The sequence below is a fragment of the Rhinatrema bivittatum genome, chromosome 1 (assembly GCF_901001135.1).
Source record: "Rhinatrema bivittatum chromosome 1, aRhiBiv1.1, whole genome shotgun sequence".
NCBI lineage: Eukaryota > Metazoa > Chordata > Amphibia > Gymnophiona > Rhinatrematidae > Rhinatrema > Rhinatrema bivittatum.
The window spans coordinates 332,187,962-332,206,001 of NC_042615.1; the positions used below are offsets into that span (position 1 = coordinate 332,187,962).

Genomic DNA, 18,040 nt, shown 5'->3' on the forward strand with positions numbered 1-18,040 from the left:
ATCCCTGTTTAAGATCAGCAATTGATCAAGGTCCTAGTCAAAGCAATGTAAAATACAGTTTTTACTTATAAGATCAGCAATTGATCAATGTATGTATGATGGTCACGTTTATAAATATAGTTCTTCTTTTTGGCTAGTTTTAGGGTGCTAACATACGTGACATCAGGCCATCACCGATTACATCAGGCCAGAGTGCCAGTGGGCCAAAGAGGCCCTTCATATACTTAATAATGACTAATCTAAATCTAACCTGTTTCATCTCTCTAGGAAACTGCTTAGTTTTCCTGAAAGCTATTTACAAGTATATTTTGTCACTCATTGTTTAATTTGTTGAATTTGAGCATTTGGTATGAATGACCATCAAGGACTAGGGAAATATGTGGTAACATTGACATTTCGGGCCTGATTCACTAAGACTTTTCTTCTGTTCCATGTCTATGATAAAAGAAAGACTTTGATGAATCAGGTCCGAAATGTCCGTATGGCAACAATAAAGCTTTATAACTAATAATTAATGATGGCAAAAATCTAAATTATTTTCTTTATTTTTTTACATAAATACCATCAGTACAAAAGGAAACCTCTGCATGTACATTTTTTATTTTACAAAATCCACATTAAATACATTCTGTAATGAGGTAATAATACTGCAAAGAATGTATAGCAAACCAAAATGAAGACCATGTTAAAACTATAAACAGTTTTGTCTTTTACGTGCTGTTCAAAGTGCAGTGAACCTTGATTCCGACTGATGTATAGTAAAAGAGAATACCCTGACTTAATGGTACCCTTTGCCAACCGCTTTCTTTCATGTAAAAATATTTCTTATGCTTTAACTTGTAAAACTATTTTGAATTCATGTAGCCCATGTCCTTCTCAGTGTGTTGAACAAATGTCAGTGTGTGAAAAAAGTGGGCTTATTTTTGAAACTTTTCTTTCCCTATACATACATGGATGAAAGCAGTCTTTGTAAAATTAGGGCCTAGGCATGTTTTACTTTTATGATTTATATATTTGTGGTCCCAGGTTGCGCTCCACATTGAATACTCCTGAAGAAATCTCATTAGACTAGAGCTGCAATGTCCAGAGTAGATTATCTTCTACAGGGGAACAGTTTGTGGTTGTCATAGCATCAATAGGATGAATAAATTAAGAAATACTTTATTTTTATTGCAAATGTCACATCTATAATTTCTAATAGATATTTTAATAGCCATCTTGACAATCATTGTCATCTGCATCCCCCATTGGTCTATTATGATAAATTTCAAACGTTAGTTTTCTACTTCCAATTTCAATACTTTTTGACATGCTACTAGAATCTTCATCACTCTTTGATTCACTTGATTTCATCCCTTTCTCTTGTTTAGAATTGCTATTTGAGTCTTCTGTAGATTTACTGTCACTGTCTTCTAAAGATTCACTATCTTTGTCTATCATCTCTACAGATTTGCTGTTATCTTCATCTGATTTGCTTGAAGACTCCTCTTCAGATGTACTGCTGCTCTCTGTTGAATTACTCTGTGATGTACTGTCATATTCAGAACTGCTCTTATCCTCTTTCACTTCTCTTTGTTCTTCAGAGGACTTACTGTCCTCCTTTGATTTGCTGTCATCCCCCTGTGCTGATTTACTGTTGTGTTTTGCTAATTTGATGTCATCTTCGGCTGACTTACTGTCTACATTATCCTCTTTAGATATACTTTCACTGCTATCCCTTACTTTGCTGTCATCCTCTATGGATTTGGATATATTGCTTTCATTGGATTCATGGCTATCTACTTTGGAATTGCTGATGTCATCTTCCTTGGAGTTGCTGATGTCATTTTCCTTGGAGTGGCTGATGTCATCTTCCTTGGAGTTGCTGACATCATCTTGTTTAGAGTTGCTGATGTTTTCTTCTTTTGAGTTGCTGACATCATCCTCCTTGGAGTTGCTGACATCATCCTTCTTGGAGTTGCTGACGTCATCCTCCTTGGAGTTGCTGATGTCATCCTCCTTGGAGTTGCTACTGTCATCTTGTTTGGAGTTGCTGATGTCTTCTTGTTTAGAGTTGCTGATGTCATCTTGTTTAGAGTTGCTGACATCACTTTCTTTAGATTTGCTAACATCATCTTCATGAGATTTGCTTTTCTCACTCTCCTTGGATATGCTTTTTGAATCTGGTATAGACTTATTATCATCATCCTCATTTGATTTACTGATATTATCATCTGTGGAATTGTTGCTATCTTCATTACTATTATCCTCTTTAGATGGTTTATCTTCCTTGGACTTGCTATCATGTTCAGCAGAAACAGAACTATCATCCTGTTTCAAAATGTCCTCAACATTTTTTATAAGCTGAGTCATATTCTGTACCATTTGCTTACTACCACCTTGAAGCTTCCTATTGACTAGTTTCTGACTAATTTCTTGACTGCTTTCTTTTGAGTTAGTGGTAGAACCACCACTGTTCATGTTGGAAATTTTGCTGTCACTCACAAATGAACTTGGGTCATCACCTTGCATTCCATCATCATCAAATTCATAGCTGTTCTCTTGGCTGCTATTATCATGCTCTCCCCCATTATCATTTTCTTTACTGTCTGCAACTTGGTTGACGTCCTCGGTGTGTCCATCATGACCTGTACTTTCACTGCTGCTGCTGCTGCTGCTGCTGCTGCTGTCGCTGCTGCTGTCATTGTTGCCTTCATTAACTCTACTGACCTTGCTGTCTTTCTGATTTCCACTGCCATCACCGTCAACTGCATTTTCATTTACAATGCCAGCATTATCATCAACATTATCAATATTCTCATTTTCTATTTCAATATAAATATGTTGTTCATCTTTTTCGGTGTTCCCTTGGATGCTGTTTTCAACATTAACAATATCATCTCCACTGTAATCTTCTCTCTCTGTTTGATGATTACCATTAACCTGCTCATTGTTGGGAATGTTTTCATTTGGGTTGGTATCTTCCTGTTCTTCTGATTCAGTGTTGTCACTAGTTTCCTCAATACTTTGAGCATAACTGATGTCTCCACTGTCATTGGTATCTGAATGCTCCTATAATTATGAATAAAAAGAAAATTATTGAGGTACTGTACACGTCCTACACTGTGATTTAAGCTTATTTTCTAGTAACAAGATAATTTAGAAGTATACTGTTTTGAATGTCTTATATTGGCTCAGGTATACTAAGAAGTTTTTCATAGACTCCACAATAGGAGAATCATCTTAGTACTGTTAAACAGGTCTAATGTTCTTGTTGATGTTTATGCTAATAGTCTTTTATAACAACATGTTTTTATAAAGAAAGACAACAAAAATAACAGAATTGGCTGACATAACATTATTATTACTACAAAGGATCCAATAAAGTAAATGTAGGAGTTGACTTTCAATAGGTACTTAGCTTAAATCTAGCCTGCCAAGTTTTAACTGGCTAGATATATATGCAGTTTCAGACATAATGTAGCTGGTTAGATTTTGGCTGAAAATTCCCTAGATCTAGCCAACTAAAACTTAGCTGAACAACACTGAAAATTAGTGCTAACTGCTAAGTTAGTATCCTATCCATGACTTGATCACGCTCCCAAGAAAGCACAAAATTTGAGAAACTGGGTGGTTATATTTAGTTGCTCATTGGTGGTAAATTTTCAAAGCCATAGATCTAGCAGAGTAAATCCATATTTAGGAGGCTAGATGGCTACTCCTTAGATTTCAACCAAATTAGGTATTTCTTTCAACAAATCAAGTATTCTTTTAACTCAAAAAGCTAAAGTTAGCATGTTGGTATTCATAAGCAATTTCAATTAAACTGAAATAATGTAACATAAACCAAGGGTAGGCAAACAGATTTGTTTTCAGCATATCCACAATAAATATTAATCAGATATATCTGCAGTTACTTGGTCAATCATTTAATTTGCATGTTACCTTGAAAACCAGGATGGTGTGCAGCTCTTGAGAACTGGAATTATCAACCCCTGACATAGGCCATGCTAACCATTGTAAATTCTGATATTATACTCATATCTTTCATTAAATTTGGTGTAAACATAGAGCCATCTCTATACTCTCATCTCTATACTCCCTACTACTCCCTCAAAGATCCCCTGTGCTGATCCCATGCTTTCTTGAATTCAGATATTGTCCTTATCTAAACCACCTCCTCTGGAAGGCTATTCTATGTATCCATCACACTCTATAAAGAAATATTTCCTCAAATTACTCCTGAGTTTATTCCCTTTCACCCTCATCCCATGACCCCTTTTCTCAGAGCCTCCTTTCCATTGAAAGAGGCCTGCTTCTAATAAAATGATATCTTCGAGATATTTAAATATCTCTATCATATCTCCCCTATCCTAACTTTCCTCTTGGATAGACATGTTTAGATCTATAATTCTGTCCTCTTATACTTTATAAGTGTTGAGACCGTCGCTGCTTGACGTCTTCACTCCGCCCTCTTTATCTCTGTGGCGACTCCCTCTGGGTCTGATGGACAGCTGGCTGCTGCGGCATCTCCATGCCATCTCCCTCCAGCGTCCCCTGACCGGCTCAACGTTGCGGATCCACCATGTTGCCTGAAGATCTAAGGCACACGCGTGCACTCTGATTGAAGTACCAGCAAGGGTGCGAACCTCAGGGGTGTCCCCCTGAGATGATGTCATCCGCTTTCAATATTTAAAGGTCTCTATTTCGCTATCTAATTGAGTTAGCAAGGATAGGATAACGGATAAGATTCCTCCAAGCTACTCTGCCTCCTCGGACTTACCAGAGGTACCCGCTCCTCAGGGGCCTCGCTCTTTTCTTTACTTTCAGATTACAGATAGGAACTGGTACTCGCTCTTCGAGGGCCCATGTTCCTGGACATTCTGAAGATTCTCTATTGCCTGGAAGCTATCACTGCTACAAACAATTGTGAGTTACCATCGCTCTCTCAGAGCTTTCCCTGGAACCAGGTACTCGCTCCTCGAGGGCCTAAACCTTTTCAGCTCCTGAGCTTCCTTGAGACCTTATGTGAGTTTTGTCATCTAGTTCTGTTCATGAACTCTGTCTACTCTGCCTACTCACTTTCTACAGTTTCTCAACAGCTCAGCCATCCTGGATCGTTGTTCCAGTACCTGAGGGACTACAGCCTGCCGGGCATATCAGCTCACTACTGCCACCTCTGATGGTTTCAAAAACCTGTTTAATAAAAGAACTATGTGTGTCTGTCTCCATACTCAAGCCTAGCCGGTGGTCCCTCTCGGGATATCCTCCCAAGGGTGTGGTCATCTGCCACCGGCCCAGGGATCCACCCATAAATATATCAGATCCTGAATAGATTGCTAACTACGTAGCAAGAAGATATCTGAGACACTACAAGTTTGCTGACTCTTCCTTCTTTAGGAGCCAATATTAACAGATTGCTACTCCACAGTCTAACTAGTAACAGAACTATAACTGATTGCTAACTCCTATCTGATTGCTCCTCCCATCAGGCATCAGATCACTAACAATAAGGCAGGCCACTGGCCATTTTAACAGCCACCCTCTGGACCGACATCATCCAGTTTATATCCTTTTGAAGGTGCAGTCTCCAGCATTGTACACAGTTATCTAAACGAGGTCTCACCAGAGACTTACAGAGGGACAATATCACCTCTCTTTTTATGCTGACCATTCTTCTCCCTATGCATTCAATGATCTTTCTGGGTTTTACTGTCACCTTATCTACCTAAATTTCAAAGCAATGGACCTTGTTATACATTGGATGTATAATTTTCAAAGGAATTTCTTCAGATAAAACAGTGCATTACCGAAAAAATAACCTTATTCAAAATTGCCTGCCTGATATGCAGGTCAACTTATGAGCCTATGTCTTGTTCACATGTAAGTTTATCTGGACTAAGTAGAAGTGTTCACAGGGCAGCATTGGAGAGGGCTTTAGAATTTATCTGGTGAATTTCCAAAGGAGTTATACATGCAAATGTAACATACTATCATAACAATTTTCAAAAGCCATTTACGCATGTAAAGTTTACTCACGTGGGTAAATCCAATGGACAATTCAATGGCATATATTATACCAATTTTCAAAAGCCCACTTACATGGGTAAAGTACATTTACATGTGTAAAACTCAGTTTTACACGTGTAAATGCTTTTGAAAATCAGGCCCAATGTGTATATATTTGCATTCTTCTAAAAAGAATATATATAAAATTTCCAAGCACATAATAGGATGTGTCCTTTCCTCCTATATTATGAGCGCTTTTCTCATGTAACCTGGTTCTGGGGTGGTCTGTTGGGTCAGAAAGAACCCAGAAATGATAAGAAACTATTCAGGAGGTGCCCCATTATTCTCACAGCTCTTTTCCAGCATGTGATGAAAACTATTTTACTGCTGGTTCTCAGGCATCACACACTACAGACAACTGCTACCAGCAACAGCACAGAGCCATGCCAACAGCTACTTGAAAAGGGGATGCATCTTGAACCAGAGAGAGAAGAGCCAGCTCAGGTGATGGCTGAGCAGATTGTAAATAAGAAGCCTTTAAAGCAGAAAAATGTGTTTATGCTGCAACTAATCACACACATTCAAGAGGATGTATTGCTTTTACCCATATTAAGAAGGGGTGTTCCTGGGGTATATGAGTCTTGTGCAAACATGAAAATGTCTTGTTTTCAAATGTTTTAATATGCTCTATTACTGTGTATTTTGTTTTGATGTTATTCTTTGTATTTTATTTGCAATGTATTGTAACTTGAGTAGGAGTGATCTTTTAGGTGTGTGATATGGCCTTCTGCTTCCTTAGGGGCAGATTTTAAGAGCCCTGCTCGCCTAAATCCGCCCAAATCCGGGCGGATTTAGGCGAGCAGGGCCCTGCGCGCCGGTGAGCCTATTTTACATAGGCTCACTGGCGCGCGCAGACCCCGGGACTCGCGTAAGTCACGGGGTTCTCTGAGGGGGGGCGTGTCGGGGGCGGGCCCGGTCGTCGCGGCATTTAGGGGGCGTGTCAGCAGCGTTTTGGGGGCGGGTCCGGGGGCGTGGTTACGGCCCGGGGCGGTCCGGGGGCGTGGCCGCGCCCTCCGTACCCACCCCCAGGTCGCGTCCCGGCGCACAACCGGCCCGCTGGCGCGCGGGGATTTACGTCTCCCTCCGGGAGGCGTAAATCCCCCGACAAAGGTAAGGGGGGGTTTAGACAGGGCTGGGCGGGTGGGTTAGGTAGGGGAAGGGAGGGGAAGGTGGGGGGACGCGGAAGGAAAGTTCCCTCCAAGGCCGCTCCGATTTCGGAGCGGCCTTGGAGGGAACGAGGGTAGGCTGCGCGGCTCGGCGCGCGCCGGCTATACGTAATTGATAGCCTTGTGCGCGCCGATCCAGGATTTTAGCGGATACGCGCGGCTCCGCGCATATCTACTAAAATCCCGCATACTTTTGTTAGCGCCTGGAGCGCCAACAAAAGTACGCCAACGCACCTTGTTTGAAAATCTACCCCATAGTGAGAGTGGTCTTTATTAGGGATGTCTTATTCATCGCTGTATATGTTACAATATGCTGTACTGCTGTATCTTATTACTAATAAGATGCAAATCAATAGAATAGAATATAGTGTATTTAGATTTTCAGAAGGCATTTGACAATGTCCCCCATGAGACACTCATTAGGAAATTTAAAAGTTATAGGATATGAGGCAGTGTCCTACTATGGATTAGTAACTGGTTAAAAGACAGGAAACAGAAAGCCTAAACGGTCAGCTTTTCAAATGGAGAAAGATCATTGGTGAAGTACTGTAGAAATCTGTAGTGAGAACTGTGCTGTTTAACAAATTGATAAATAATGTGGAAAAGGTAAGAATGAGTTAGATGTTCTAATTTATAGATGACAAAAAATTATTCAAAGCTGTTAAAACAGCAGTGGATTGTAAGGAACTGCAGAAGATAGAAGACTGTGCAACTGAATGGCAGACAAAATTTAATATGAAAAAGTACAAAGTGGTGCACATAGAGAAAAATAATCCCTACTACAGGTACACAATGCTGGGTTCCATATTAGGAGTCTCCCACCAGTAAAAGAACCTTGGAGTCCTTGTGGGTAATGCATTGAAATTCTCAGCTCACTGTGTGGTGGTGGCCGAAAAAGCAGAATATTAGGAATGATCTGCAAAGGAATGGAGAATAAAATGGAAAATATCCTTTTGCCTCTGTATCGAGCCATTGTGGAACCACACCTTAAGTATTACGTGCAGTTCTGGTCACCCTGTTTCAATGAAGGCATAGAAGAACTAGAAAAGAGAAGAAAAACAAAAATGATAAAGGGGATGGAAAATCTCCCTTATGGAGAAAGGCTAAACAGATTAGGGCTCTTTAACTTGGAAAAAAGATGACTGAGAGGGGATATGATTGAAATGTATAAAATCGTAAGTGGGGTAGAATGGGTAAATAGGGAATGGTTATGTTGCGCCCGTCGGTTGCAGACAGCTGCGCCCTCTGTTGCTTACTTTTTTTTGGCTTAACTCCGCTCACCTTGGAAAGATGGCTGCCTCTGCTTCTCTACGCTGACCCCTTCGGCATCCCCAGACTGGCATGGGCGATTGTGTTCGCCATCTTTCTCCCGGGATCACCTAGGGCACACAACTGCGCAGCCCTATCCTTTACGTGCGTCATGGCGGGAACCTCGGGGGCGTCCCCATCGCATGATGTCACAAGCTCAGGATATTTAAATCCAATTCGCAAATCCAGCTACAAGTTAGCAAGGATCCTCCATGCTATTCTCTCCTCATTACCAGACACCTCCGCTCTCCGTACTCTTGCTCAAGAACGACTTAGGTACCCACTCCACGGGGGCTTTGCCTTGCTCCTCTTTACCCTCTAGGGTTATCTGCTACCAACAAGGATGCTTAAGGCACCCGCTCCTCGAAAGTACTCACTCTGATGCTGGTAGTTGTAGTAGGAGAGAGCCCCGAGGAGCAGAGGTCTTGGACGAGCAAGGACCCGAGAAGAGAGTACCGTAGGCATCCTGATAATAGATAGGCAACCCCATAGGGAATAGGAGCAAGGCAAGGCCCCTGAGGAGCTCTTTTGTGAAGATTTGATGATCTTCGGAGTGATTGAGAGAACATTGCAAAAATCTCATCTTTGTGTGAGTTTCCTCACTCCGAAGTTCATCAAATCTTCACAAGAGAGCACTGTTCTGTTCGTACATTTCACTTTGAATGTCAAAGTGGCCCCTAACCCCCTACACTAATACCTAAACCTCACCTCGAGTGACTAGGTAGGCCTCATATAGAGGTATAAATACCTACCTAGTATGAGGGCATTACAGCTAGGCACTCTCTCTCTCTCTCCCCCCCCCCCCCCCCCCAATGGTTGTAGAAGGGCCCTGATAGCTAGGCTGGATCTCCAGCAGCTTAAAATAGTCCTCCCAGTGGTATGTAGGAAATACAACAATTCTGGCACTTATCACAAAGTGCAAAAAAGTTATCGCAGTTTGAGCTAAAACCTACACAAAATGCTACTACCTATTACCATAAAACACACCCCTTTGCCTATCGCATGTGATCTTTAGTGCATTTTGATAAATCCAGGCCTAAGATTGAGGAATCTCTTTTGAATAAAGACATCAAAATTATAACGCTGTAAGGACTACTCTAATTTTCTCTACACTCTACTTCCTCATATAATCTAACCCCTAACATATGTGTATATGTTTCTTTATGTCCGAATATTTGCAATGCATTGAAAGAGCATAATTTTTTTTTAGATATTTTAGAAAATATACGTGTCTATATTTACACTCGAAGAAAATTATGACTTGCTCATATAAAACCTTAGTTATATATGGAAGTTGGTATATTTTAAAACCTATGCACGTAATTGAAATCATCAGTTTGCTGAAATCTCCATTAGTCCATCCAATCTTTCTAAAGGTCATTGAGACCCTTTTAGCTCTTCACTCTGAACTCCCAGTTCACCCAGGCCTCCCAGCCAACCAATAGTAAACAATAGATGAGTCTGATATCAATTGTGCAAGAAAATTAGCATGTGTAAAATTACGTGAATAAGTTGCCAAAAGTGCACATATATATCTCTTCTAAAATAGCAACTTGCACGTGTACCTCATGGTTCCACCCTGGAATGCTTCTAGACTGCCCCTTTTTAGTGATAAAATGTGCATATAAGACCATAAATACGCGCATACTTTTGATATTTATAAAATAGCATCTACACAAGTACAAGCTACTTATATGCATAGGAGGTAATTTTCAAAAGAAAATGTAAATGTAACATACTATCATAGCAATTTTCAAAAGCCCATTTACTCAAGTTAAGTGCATTTAATGCAAGTAAAACCTATTGACAGTTCAATAGCATATATTGTAGCAATTTTCAAAGGCTTTTGAACATTGCTACAATATATGCTATTGAATTGTCAATATGTTTTATCCAAGTTGGGACAGTAACCTTTAAAGAGCCACGCGGGCGCACATGTATACGTGTATGCCAACTTGCGCCAATGGACACAGCCATTTTATAACATACGTGCGTATATGTACACATGGTATAAAATAGGCTATATGTACGTACATGTGTGCACAATTTTCTATAGATGCATGCATGTATGTGCAAATACCAACTCTACAGCATAAGTGGGGGGATTTTAGTAGACCACACGCCAACTCCATTATCAGTTTCTTCAGTTCATTCCCAGTTCACCCAGGTAAAAGATAGGACTTCCTGACCCCCCTAGTCAACTAGCCCACTTTTTACTAGGGATGTGCAGAGCAAAATTTTATGTTCATATTTCTTATGTCCGAAAGTGGGTCCCACTTGCGGCCAATATGGACATAAAAAAAATCTAATGAGTTGGGTATATGTACATATGTCGCCCATTAAAGTCAATGGGGGAAGGATTTCCAGCCTATTTTTGGCTGCAGAATTGTGGTTTTCTTATCAATTGGCCCAGGAGAGAGTTCCCTTTCCTTTGTGCAGGGAAGTACTCCCTGGAAAGGGTCCACCCCTAGAGTTGTGTGTACCCGGTGTTTACATTGGCATCCAGTGAATATCGTTGGCGTCTAGTGAATTCCGTTGGCGTCTAGTGAATTCAGACGGTACTTACGCACTTCAGCAGATGACAAAGGAATTGGAGGATCTCTCAGAAATAAGAATACGTGTGGGAATACAAGGTCTGGATGAACAGGCAGGCACAGCAATGGAGTTAAAACAGCAGTAGGAACACAAGGCCTGGATGAACAGGCACTTCATTCGAGGACAGAGGTCAATCCCAGCTAGGGACACAAGGCCTGCATGAACAGGCACAGGAACTAGGTTAAAACACTGGTAGCTCGCCAGCATCTTTCTGATGCATGCTAGAATATTGGCAGCGGTATGGGCATGGTCCGTCAGGTGGGTGTGCAGTAAAGCCCACCTCCACCCTCATGCTTGTTCAGGGAAGGACTCCCTGGAACGGGTCCACCCCTAGAGTTGTGTGTACCCGGTGTTTACATTGGCGTCCAGTGAATATCGTTGGCGTCTAGTGAATTCCGTTGGCGTCTAGTGAATTCAGACTGTACTTACGCACTTCAGCTGATGACAAAGGAATTGGAGCCTAGGATCTCTCACAAATAAGAATACGTGTGGGAACACAAGGCCTGGATGAACAGGTACATCATTCGAGGACAGAGGTCAATTCCAGCTAGGGACACAAGGCCTGCATGAACAGGCACAGCAACCAGGTTAAAACACTTGTGGGAACACAAGGCCTGGATGAACAGGCACAGCCACTGAGTTAAAACACCTGTGGGAACACAAGGCCCGGAAGAATGGGCACAGCAACTGAGTTAAAACACCTGTGGGAACACAAGGCCTGGATGAACACGGATACTCGGATAGTAATTATGTGTTTTTTTAATGTATTTATATTCTTATTCGAAAACGTTTCTAGCACGTCATACTTGATTACACTCAGGTACTGTAGGTATTTCCCTATCCCCAGAGGAACACAAGGCCTGGATGAACAGGCACCGCCACTGAGTTAAAACACCTGTGGGAACACAAGGCCTGGATGAACACGGATACTCGGATAGTAATTATGTGTTTTTTTAATGTATTTATATTCTTATTCGAAAACGTTTCTAGCACGTCAGACTTGATTACACTCAGGTACTGTAGGTATTTCCCTATCCCCAGAGGAACACAAGGCCTGGATGAACAGGCACCGCCACTGAGTTAAAACACCTGTGGGAACACAAGGCCTGGATGAACAGGCAGGCACAGCAATGGAGTTAAAACACCAGTAGGAACATGGATGAACACTGATACTCGGATAGTACAATTTTTTTTTTATGGATTTATATTCTTTTTTTAAAAAGTTTATAGCACTTCATTTATTTTTATATTTATTTGTCATTTTTATATACTGACATTCTTGTATTCAATGCAAATCATACTTGCTTACACTCAGTTACTGTATGTATTTCCCTATCCCCAGAGGAACACAAGGCCTGCAGGAACGGGCACAGCAACGGAGTTAAAACACTTGTGGGAACACAAGGCCGGGATGAAGAGGCGCAGCAGTCGAGCACAGAGGTCGATCCCAGCTAGGGACACAAGGCCTGGATGAAGAGGCACATCATTCGAGGACAGAGTTCAATCACAGCTAGGGACACAAGCCGCGGAGGAAAAGACACTAACCAGGATCCTCCAAGCCCTCATTTTCTCCAAATTAGACTACTGCAACTCTACATTTCTTGGACTCCCTTCCTCATACACAAAACCACTCCAAATGGTTGAAAACGCAGCAGCCCGTCTACTAACAAACACTAGGAAAAGAGACCACATTTCCCCAGTCCTAAAAGACCTCCACTGGTTACCAATTCAGTTCAGAGTCATTTACAAATCCATCACCTTGATATACAAAATCTTTCACCAACACACCATAATCGACCTACAAATTCCTCTCCGTTTATACAAATGCACAAGACCGACCAGGGAAGCCTACAGAGGATGCCTCCTTGTTCCACCCTCCAAAACCACTTATCACAGCACCTTTAGAGATTGAGCCCTTTCCACAGCAGGTCCACCGTTATGGAACTCCATCCCCCCAGATCTCAGAAATGAACCTTGCCTCCTAACCTTTCGGAAAAGACTCAAGACATGGCTTTTCAGGCAAGCCTTCCCGAACTGCACCTAACACACACCATCAATAAATTCTCAGCTCAGAAGCTGTATATATTGGACGCCATATTTGTAATGTACTCTTGTATATTTTTATATTCTACACATGTATATAATTAACCTCCTCTATCCCTCTTTATTTCTTACACTCCCAGTTCATAGCCCCAGTTAATTGTAACTGCATCTCTTCACCACGTGTATTTATGTTATAGGTTGTTTTCTTTGCACCCCTGTTTTCTGTAAAGCGACATCATGTGAACGATTTCATGAATGCCGGTATAAAAAAACCTTAAATAAAATAAATAAGTAAGTACCGCAAGGGAAAGTTGAAAACAACTTTGAAGAGGGAGTTCAAGAGGGCGTGAAATTGTAAAGAGGTAAATGGGTGGGGTCCGTGCAGTCCGCCCGCAGGATTCAACCCGGCGGGTTCGGTCGGACCGGGGTTTCGGCGGATCCCCCACCCCCACCCCTTTCGCGGGGGGTGGGGGAGGGGCGGGGAACGCCTCCCGGACGGCCCCGGGCCCCGCAGGGCGCATTTCCTCCGCGGCAGTGCGCCGCGACCGGCAACGGGTCGGCTGGGAAGGCCCAGGGGGGGCAGGTGGCCCGCTGCTCTGGCGGCGCGTGTTATAGCCCCCCCTCCCGGCGTTTCCTCCTTCCCCTTTGGCAACTGTTAGCTTGTCTTAACCTCATTCACTACATCTATGCAGACGATGTTCAGATTCTTATTCCCATAACAGAATCTATTAACAAACTTGGCTATTCTTACAAGCCTTCCCTGATCCTTCAAACTTTCACTAGATAAGTACAGCTACTCAGCTTTGAATATGGAACTTCGCCCCTCCAATATTCTCCTCATTTAGCTACCCTACTTATGCACTTCAGAAAATGACAAAGGAATTGGAAGATCTCTCAGAAATAATAATACGTGTGGGAACACAAGGTCTGGATGAACAGGCAGGCACAGCAATGGACTTAAAACACCAGTAGGAACACTAGGCCTGGATGAAGAGGCACATCATTCTAGGACAGAGGTCAATCCCACCTATGGACACAAGCCGCGGAGGAAAAGAAACTAACCAGGATTCCCTCCGTAACGGCGAGTGAAGAGGGAAGAGCCCAGCGCCGAATCCCCGCTCGTCCGGCGGGCGCGGGAAATGTGGCGTACGGAAGATCGCCTCTCTGGCGCCGCTCGGGGGCCCAAGTCCTTCTCATCAAGCCTCAGCCCGCGGACGGTGTTAGGCCGGTAGCGGCCCCCGGCGCGCCGGGACCGGGTTTTCTCGTAGTCTGTTTGTTTGGGAATGCAGGCCAAAGTGGGTGGTAAACTCCATCTAAGGGTAAATACCGGCTCCGGCGCGTGTTATTGCCCCCCCCCCCCCCCCGGCAGCAGCTTCGCCGTTTCCCCGGCCGTTTCCTCCTTCCCCTTTGCCAACTGTTAACTAGTCTTAACCTCATTCACTACATCTATGCTGACGATGTTCAGATTCTTATTCCCATAACAGAATCTATTAACAAAGCCATCGCACTTTGGAACAACAGCTTACAAGCCATCACTAATCTCCTCAACAGTCAAAGCATGAGATCTTATTAAGAAACTGACATTATCCTCAACAAATTCTTACTCCTAGCAAAACCTCTACCAAGTAAGTACACAGGGGTCTGTATTTTCATACCCCAGTGCTTGCTGTTTGAATACCGCTCTTGCCGTACCGACCCGCAGGGACCACCTAGGGACACAAGCTGTGGAGGAAAATAAACTAACCAGGATTCCCTCAGTAACGGTGAGTGAAGAGGGAAGAGCCCAGCGCCGAATCCCCGCCTGTCCGGCGGGCGCGGGAAATGTGGCATACAGAAGACCGGCTCCCCAGCGCCGCTCGGGGGCCCAAGTCCTTCTGATGGAGGATCAGCCGGCGGACGGTGTTAGGCCGGTAGTGGCCCCCCAATAAAACCACCAAAGACTGCTTCTATAAACTGCAAGTTTAAAAAAGGATAAGACCACTCTTCCACGCCAAACACTTCAGAACCATCCTCCAAGCCCTCATTTTCTACTACTGCAACTCTACATTACTTGGACTCCCTTCCTCATACACGAAACCACTCCAAATGGTTGAAAACGCAGCAGCCCGTCTACTAACAAACACTAGGAAAGGAGGCCACATTTCCCCAGTCCTAAAAGACCTCCACTGGTTACCAATTCAGTTCAGAGTCATTTACAAATCCATCATCTTGATATAAAAAATCATTCACCAACACACCATTATCGACCTACAAATTCCTCTCCGTTTATTCAAATGCACAAGACCGACCAGGGAAGCCTACAGCGGATGCAATGCCGGTATAAATAAATAAAATAAATAAATAAAATCAATAAGTACGTAAGGGAAAGTTGAAAACAACTTTCAAGAGCGAGTTCAAAAGGGCGGGAAACCGTTAAGAGGTAAACGGGTGGGGTGCGTGCAGTCCGCCTGGAGGATTCAACCCGGCGGGTTCGGTGGGACCGGGGGTGGTTTCGGCGCATCCCCCACCCCTTTCGCGGGGGGGCGGGGAACGCCTCCTGGACGGCCCCGGCCCTGTCCAGGAATAAAAAAATAAAGTAAATATATAAAATCAATAAGTACGTAAAGGAAAGTTGAAAACAACTTTCAAGAGCAAGTTCAAAAGGGCGGGAAACCGTTAAGAGGTAAACGGGTGGGGTGCGTGCAGTCCGCCTGGAGGATTCAACCCGGCGGCGGGTTCGGTGGGACCGGGGGTGGTTTCGGCGCATCCCCCACCCCTTTCGCGGGGGGGCGGGGAACGCCTCCTGGACGGCCCCGGCCCCGTCCAGGAATAAAAAAATAAAGTAAATATATAAAATCAATAAGTACGTAAAGGAAAGTTGAAAACAACTTTCAAGAGCGAGTTCAAAAGGGCGGGAAACCGTTAAGAGGTAAACGGGTGGGGTGCGTGCAGTCCGCCTGGAGGATTCAACCCGGCGGGTTCGGTGGGACCGGGGGTGGTTTCGGCGCATCCCCCACCCCTTTCGCGGGGGGGGCGGGGAACGCCTCCCGGACGGCCCCGGCCCCGTCCAGGAATAAAAAAAATTAAGTAAAGCAGTAAAATCAATAAGTACGTAAGGGAAAGTTGAAAACAACTTTCAAGAGCGAGTTCAAAAGGGCGGGAAACCGTTAAGAGTTAAACGGGTGAGGTGCGTGCAGTCCGCGGCCCCGGCCCCGTCCAGGAATAAAAAAATTAAGTAAATATATAAAATCAATAAGTACGTAAGGGAAAGCTGAAAACAACTTTCAAGAGCGAGTTCAAAAGGGCGGGAAACCGTTAAGAGTTAAACGGGTGGGGTGCGTGCAGTCCACCTGGAGGATTGAACCCGGCGGGTTCGGTGGGACCGGGGGTGGTTTCGGCGCATCCCCCACCCCTTTCGCGGGGGGGCGGAGAACGCCTCCCGGACGGCCCCGGCCCCGTCCAGGAATAAAAAAAATTAAGTAAAGCAGTAAAATCAATAAGTACGTAAGGGAAAGTTGAAAACAACTTTCAAGAGCGAGTTCAAAAGGGCGGGAAACCGTTAAGAGTTAAACGGGTGAGGTGCGTGCAGTCCACCTGGAGGATTGAACCCGGCGGGTTCGGTGGGACCGGGGGTGGTTTCGGCGCATCCCCCACCCCTTTCGCGGGGGGGGCGGGGAACGCCTCCCGGACGGCCCCGGCCCCGTCCAGGAATAAAAAAAATTAAGTAAAGCAGTAAAATCAATAAGTACGTAAGGGAAAGTTGAAAACAACTTTCAAGAGCGAGTTCAAAAGGGCGGGAAACCGTTAAGAGTTAAACGGGTGAGGTGCGTGCAGTCCACCTGGAGGATTGAACCCGGCGGGTTCGGTGGGACCGGGGGTGGTTTCGGCGCATCCCCCACCCCTTTCGCGGGGGGGGCGGAGAACGCCTCCCGGACGGCCCCGGCCCCGTCCAGGAATAAAAAAAATTAAGTAAAGCAGTAAAATCAATAAGTACGTAAGGGAAAGTTGAAAACAACTTTCAAGAGCGAGTTCAAAAGGGCGGGAAACCGTTAAGAGTTAAACGGGTGAGGTGCGTGCAGTCCACCTGGAGGATTGAACCCGGCGGGTTCGGTGGGACCGGGGGTGGTTTCGGCGCATCCCCCACCCCTTTCGCGGGGGGGGGCGGGGAACGCCTCCCGGACGGCCCCGGCCCCGTCCAGGAATAAAAAAAATTAAGTAAAGCAGTAAAATCAATAAGTACGTAAGGGAAGTTGAAAACAACTTTCAAGAGCGAGTTCAAAAGGGCGGGAAACCGTTAAGAGGTAAACGGGTGGGGTGCGTGCAGTCCGCCTGGAGGATTCAACCCGGCGGCGGGTTCGGTGGGACCGGGGGGGCTTTCGGCGCATCCCCCACCCCTTTCGCGGGGGGGCGGGGAACGCCTCCCGGACGGCCGCAGGGCGCATTTCCTCCGCGGCGGAGCGCCGCAACCGGCTCCGTGTCGGCTGGGAAGGCCCAGGGGGGGCAGGTGGCCCGCCGCTCCGGCGGCGCGTGTTATAGCCCCCCCTGGCAGCAGCTTTGCCGTTACCCCCGCCGTTTCCTCCTTCCCCTTTGCCAACTGTTAAGTAGTCTTAACCTCATTCACTACATCTATGCAGACGATGTTCAGATTCTTATTCCCATAACAGAATCTATTAAGAAAGCCATCGCACTTTGGAACAACAGCTTACAAGCCGAAGCCACCACTAATCTCCTCAACAGTCTAAACCTGGTCCTCAATGCCTCTAAAACTAAACTCCTCTTCATTTCCTACAAGCAAGAAAACCTCCCATCTCAGATCCATCACAAACACCTTCTCACCCACAACCATGTGAGAGACCTGGGAGTAATTATAGACAACCGTCTTGACCTAAAGAATATGATCC

At 44.5% G+C, this 18,040-nt stretch overlaps 1 protein-coding gene across 1 annotated transcript in view; it reads right to left on the bottom strand.

Moving 5' to 3' along the window:
• Positions 1-545: 545 nt before the first annotated feature.
• DMP1 (dentin matrix acidic phosphoprotein 1) overlaps positions 546-18,040 on the bottom strand; it is a 46,060-nt gene continuing 28,565 nt past the window's right edge. The window contains exon 5 of the mRNA XM_029598097.1: positions 546-3,051. Coding sequence (XP_029453957.1) covers positions 1,207-3,051 — 1,845 coding nt within the window. The 3' untranslated portion in view covers positions 546-1,206. The remainder of the gene's footprint in view (positions 3,052-18,040) is intronic.